Consider the following 5883-nt stretch of genomic DNA (forward strand, 5'->3'; position numbering starts at 1 on the left):
AATGTTTAGAAACGGGAGAAAAGAGAGATTTTCAGATAAGATCTTAAAACAGGTGAGAAACCTTGATGAGGTAGAAAGTTGCTGGGTGTTCCAGATGGTAGGGACTTGCAGAGAGAGAGAGGCTCTTGCACCACTATACCGTGATTATGGCGGCTGCTAGATGCGCAAAAGGATGTAGAGGAAGACAGAGGTTTGAAACATATGGATGGCGGTTCTGAAATGGAACCTGAAATAAACAAGGTGCCAGCGGAACTGTCTGGGAATAGGTATAAGTTGGACATAGATCTGTGGACATTTGAGAAGTCAGCAGGGGCATCAGGCACACTGTATGGAGGAGTCCGGGGAGGTGAGATTAGAGGAGGGAACTGCCATTGCCCAGGCCAGAGGAGATGGACATCTAGATGGGAATCTCAACAGTGGAGGAATCTTAGGGAGGCCATAGAGGGAGTGTCAGTATCCCAAGGGAGAAGGGATGGTGGCCTGTCTGGGACCTTATAGAACGAGGAGCTGGGACTCAGACCAGTCATTGTTGAGGAAGCTGCAAAAGTGTAGGCAACAAAAAATAAGAGGCTTTGTTCACATGCCTGGTTTAAATCCTGGGTGCATCACACAACTTGGAATGAAGTGAAAACCAGGTTTTGTATGGAGAGGTTTGTTCAGCTGTAATGTTGACCCTGTTGACTGTCTAGTAAATATTTTACATAGGGCTGCTAGGGCCACACAAATGTGTTGACTCATTGGTACCCAATGTTACTTGTACAGGAAGCAAAATGGTGTCAAAATAGGATATAACTTTTGAATCACTATGGACCAATTCCTCTGCCAAGTGCACAGGTCTAGCAAATGGGCAGTGGTGGTCTGGACAATGGGAGCTTTCTACAGACTGATTCAGGCCACCAGTAGACCCCAAAGCAGCTGCATCCCTCTGGCCACCAGTAGACCCCTGAGCAGCTGCATCCCTCAGGCCACCAGTAGACCCCCGAGCAGTTGCATCCCTCTGTCCAATGTAGCAGATCTCTGTTGCTGTGGATGCACCACCCCATCTCTACCCATGGAGTACTAATCCACAGCATGTGGGGATTGCAGACCTCCTGTTGAGTGATCTTACCACATCCTTCCCCTGCACGGTAGAACTACACCTGCTCTGTTGTATGAAGGGCCTTCTATGGCTCTTTCTCAGGTTGGAGGACTTGGCTGTATAAGAACTTATACATTGGTGACATTATGATTGGGGCTCACAAAGCACATGGATTTTCAGATTCAAATTCTGCTCATTTACATCCTTGTGAATCCAGAGAAACTTCACTGGCATAACCATGGATTTACTCTGGTGTGACTGAGATCAGAATCTGGTCCTAACCACACTGACATCAGGGGTATTTTTCTGGATTTACACAGGGCTGACTGAAACCAGAATTCAAGTCTACTACTGAGATTTTCACAGTAGTGCAGGAAATCTCGGAATAGTCTCTAATCACAGCTCATTATAACTGTTCAGAGACATTACCCTTTGGCTGGTGTTCTTGATGGAGTGGCTCCCTCTGGTTCCTTCTCAATAGTCCTCGCTGCCAACAGGTCACCAGCTGGTGCTGACTCCGGCATGTTTCTTCAAGGTCCGATAAGTTCATTTTGGGCTTGTAGGAACAATTGTTCTGGTTCCAGAAAGGAAAGGGTTACATTTCAGAAAGACAGTTTATTAATCTTAAGGATTCCTAACATATCCACACAAAAGCCTTTTTAAAACCTACACAAAAGCCTATAATCCATGACCTCTCTAAGGTCATGTATTTGTAACTGTCTTGTTGCTTCTAGTCCAATTAACATTAATCAGATGAGACTAGGGCATGACATGAGTTAGTTACAGCAGGTTTATTTATAACAGAAAATATGAGATTCACAAGCATGCCCCAGTTAGCAATTTCACTTTTCATTGTAGGTGTTTGCTAGCCCATAGTGTGTGTGAGTGTTGACCTACTGTACCTAATACTGCTGAGTTTCTTTCCTTGTCTAATTTGGAAGCTTCTGTCTGGTAAAACCATAGTGCTGAATCTCATACAGTATGTGTTCGTATGATGGGTAAAAAAGGGAATGTGTTGTCACAGACTAAAGGATTCTAAAGGTGATTCTTTTAGAAAGTCTCTCACCATTGTATCTGCAGATATAGTGTAATACCGTGCAGACAGGGTGGATGACACCTTAAATGTTTCTTAAACATGGTATGTCCCAACCCCAACTGCCTTATTCTGGCTAACCCTCATTGATTTCATTGGGAGCTTTGGCAGGGCACAAGGCCTAAAGGTTAAATCCCAAAATGTTGAGGATAAATAAACCTTCAGAATTCTCTTTCTCTGAAGTCAGGGGGACTTTTGGGCTCTTCGCTCCTTTCCCTTTCCCTTTCTCCGAGGTTGCAGAAGCTTCTAGGATCTCAGATTCCTTCCCCTTTCCTGAGGATGCAGTGGCTTCTGGGCTCTCTGCTTTATTTCCTTTTGCTGAAGATGTGGTGACTTCTGGGCTCTCGGCTCCATTTCCTTTCTCTGAGGATGCGTCGGATTCTGGGCTCTCAGCTTCGTTCCCTTTCTTTGAAGATGTGTTGGGTTCTGGACTCTCAGCTCCGTTTCCTTTCTCTGAGGATGTATTGGGTTCTGGGCTCTCAGCTCCGTTCCCTTTCTCTGAAGATGTGTTGGGTTCTGGGCTCTCGGATCTATTCTTTTTCTCTGAGGATGTGTTGGGTTCTGAACTCTTGGCTCCGTTTCCTTTCTCTGAGGATATCTCGGGTTCTGGGCTCTCAGCTCCGTTCCCTTTCTCTGAGGATATGTCAGGTTCTGGGCTCTCAGCTCCGTTCCCTTTCTCTGAGGAAATGTCGGGTTCTGGGCTCTCAGCTCCGTTCCCTTTCTCTGAGGATATGTCGGGTTCTGGGCTCTCAGCTCCGTTCCCTTTCTCTGAGGATATGTCGGGTTCTGGGCTCTCAGCTCTGTTTCCTTTCTCTGAGGATGTGTCGGGTTCTGGGATCTCAGCTCCGTTCCCTTTCTCTGAGGATGTGTTGAGTTCTGGGCTCTCAGCTCTGTTCCCTTTCTCTGAAGATGTGTTGGGTTCTGAGCTCTCAGCTCCGTTCCTTTTCTCTGAGGGCTCAGTAGCTTCTGGGCTCTCAGGAAGATTCTTTTTCACTGACGATATAACCATTTCTGGATCTTCTGGTCCATTCTTTTTCTCTGAGAACACTGCAGCTTCTGGATTCTCAGTTCCATTATTGGGATCTAAAGATTCAAAAAACAATACCAGATAAAATCCTATTCAGATTCTTCAAGATTCTTGATATTCTGGTGTTCTTGACACTAGACTCCAATTTTCCTTCCTTCCAAAATTACACCAGAGTATTTGGAGATAGCACACATCAATAGTAACACAACATAAGTGCAAAGAAGAGATAATATAATATAATTTCTAGAAAGTTCTGAGAGTCATGGGCAGATGAGATGTGATCTACTTTTATATCAAATGAGCACATTGCTTTGATATAGATATATTCTGCAATTATTCACTGGGGATTTCTTTTAAATGAAAAAAGTAATTTATGATAGAGATCCAGGAATGAAACCCTTAAAAGAAATAAACTAGGCTTTTACATTGTCCGTTAGGAAAAATCTAACAGGATTTATCAAAGGGTTTTTAAGAAATTTAAAGCATCTGGACTCCTGAGATCAAATTCTGCCTAGGCTACAAGTGAAAATGAGTCTAGTAACCTGATCCCATCCTGCTCCATTGTAAAAGATTAGACAAAGATATAATAGATGGAGTGATGGATATGAAAGGCTGTTTGGAAGATGACTCTCTTTTAAATTATACAGGATGGTTCAAAAAATCTATAGAAAGGTGTTCGTTCTGTATGAAATTGTAGAAGATTTTTCCTTAAGAGGAGGATCATTCTTTAGAGATAATCTGAAATATTATTTGATCTTAAAAAAAATCCACTAGAAAGAAAATTTTACTCACCGTCTTCTAAATACTCAGAAATTGGTTCTAAGCCTGGAAATGTGTGTTGCAGGTTTTCCATACAATCTAGAAATTGCTCATGGGCCAATTCTCCCTTTTTGAGTACTGTTTCAATCAGTGTCACCATTAGCTTCTGTGGGTCGTTTATTTGACTCAGTGTGAAGTACTCTCTCTCTGTAATCAGGAGATGGGCATCTACAGCACTCAAGACAGCCTCTGGATCTGTTTGAAGAACATCTGTTAGTTTTCTTCGGGCCTTTCGTATAATGTCTGAGGGCTTCTCATTGGCAGCCATTGCTTCCAAATCGCAAGAGCTGGAATCAAACAACAATAACCACAAAAGAGCATTTTAAGACAGGTCACATTCAGAAATTGATCTTTACAACCATAAAGGGTGAAAAGGTCTTCATTTTTTTAAAATGAAAGCTTTCATTCTGAAGAGTTTGTAAATGGCACAAAGCTATGGCTTTGATTCTGAAGGTCCAGGTTTAATTTGCACTGATGACTGTGGTGCCTGCATGTATGCTTATTTACAAATGACAGCTCAGCTAGTAGGTAAACTCCTCTGGTTGTCAGACACTTGGCATGAGCTTTATTTTAGGAGTACACTTAACATTTAGATTGGCATAGCTATGCTGACCTAACCCCTGGTGTCGATGCAGCTAGGTGGATGTAAGAATGCTTCGTTGATCTAGTTACCATTGCTCAGGGAGGTGGAATTCCTACAGCGATGGACAAACCCCTTTTGCCACTGTTGGCTGCATCTACACTGTGGGGTTATTGTAGCATAGCTATGGCATCGCTGTCCTCATAGTGTAGATGTGGCCTAACTTGGGGGATTTGTAGGTAAAATACCTTGTAAGCATGTGTGATCATGCGCCCTCTAGTGGCGTCCTCAACAAAGCTAAGAGTCTGTTATAGTTAACAGTTCCTTTAGCTTAAAGCAGGGGTCAGCAACCTTTCAGAAGTGGTGTGCCGAGTCTTCATTTATTCACTCTAATTTAAGGGTTTGCATGTCGGTAATACATTTTAACGTTTTTAGGTCTCTTTCTATAAGTCTATAATATAGAACTAAACTATTGTTGTATGTAAAGTAAATACGTTTTTTAAAATGTTTAAGAAGCTTCATTTAAAATTAAATTAAAATGCAGAGCCCCCTGGACTGGTGGCCAGGACCCGGGCAGTGTGACTGCCACTGAAAATCAGCTCACGTGCCGCCTTTGGCACACGTGCCGCAGGTTGCCTACTCCTGGCTTAAAGACTAGAGTGCTGGAAGTGCCAGGTTTGATTCCCACTGATGAACGTGGTCTCCGTGGGTATGTCTACACTGGGATAGAAAAAATGCGGCTGGCCTGGGTCAGCTGACTCGAGCTTACAAGGTTCAGGCTCCGGGGTTGAAAAACTGCTGTGTAGACAATCAGGCTCAGGTAGGAGTCTGAGCTCTAGGACCCTGCAAGGTGGGAGGATCCTAGAGCTCAGGCTCCAGTTTGAGCCCGAACATCTACACAGCATTTTTTCACCCCACAGCCCAAGCCCTGTGAACCCAAGTCAGCTAACCCAGGCCAGCTGTGGCTGCGCCGCGGGTCTTTCATCCCTGTGTAAACATACCCTGTATGTATGAAGCCATAGCCCCTTACCCAGAGATGAATGAACCAGAGGCTGTTGATCAAATTTTGTCCTCTGAAACAGGTGTAACTAGGTCTAAGAGAGTCTTGTGTATAACAGGAGCCAACTTACACCACCTTACATATCACCTCTGAATTTGGCCAAGGGTCACTGCAACCAAGAATTTACAATCCTACAGTTAGATTGTGCCCTTGTCCTGCTTTCCCTCTTCTCTCAAAATACTCCCCACTATAAGTAATTGCACTATATGTACACAAGTTAGTAACT

The 5883-nt window shown here is 43.6% G+C and overlaps 1 protein-coding gene across 1 annotated transcript; it reads right to left on the reverse strand.

Annotated features, from left to right (window-relative positions):
* Nucleotides 1-1506: 1506 nt before the first annotated feature.
* On the reverse strand, nt 1507-4394 carry LOC135980482 (ribosome-binding protein 1-like). Its single transcript, XM_065580455.1, has 3 exons — nt 3991-4394; nt 2331-3254; nt 1507-1652 (listed from the first exon to the last, which is right to left on the reverse strand). The coding sequence occupies exons 1-3, from the start codon at nt 4283-4285 to the stop codon at nt 1609-1611; spliced, it is 1263 nt and encodes a 420-aa protein (XP_065436527.1). The 5' UTR covers nt 4286-4394; the 3' UTR covers nt 1507-1608.
* Nucleotides 4395-5883: the final 1489 nt, after the last annotated feature.

Source organism: Chrysemys picta, unplaced genomic scaffold, assembly GCF_011386835.1.
Source record: "Chrysemys picta bellii isolate R12L10 unplaced genomic scaffold, ASM1138683v2 scaf3559, whole genome shotgun sequence".
NCBI lineage: Eukaryota > Metazoa > Chordata > Testudines > Emydidae > Chrysemys > Chrysemys picta.

Bases quoted from the DNA above. Each gene is read 5' to 3' on its own strand.
- LOC135980482 (XM_065580455.1), bottom strand. From the start codon at position 4,285: ATGGCTGCCAATGAGAAGCCCTCAGACATTATACGAAAGGCCCGAAGA. The intron at 3,255-3,990 runs GTGAGTAAAATT...TTGAATCTTTAG, and splicing joins TTCTGAGTATTTAGAAGACG to ATCCCAATAATGGAACTGAG. The intron at 1,653-2,330 runs GTTTATTTATCC...TTCTGGAACCAG, and splicing joins AGAGAAAGAGAATTCTGAAG to AACAATTGTTCCTACAAGCC.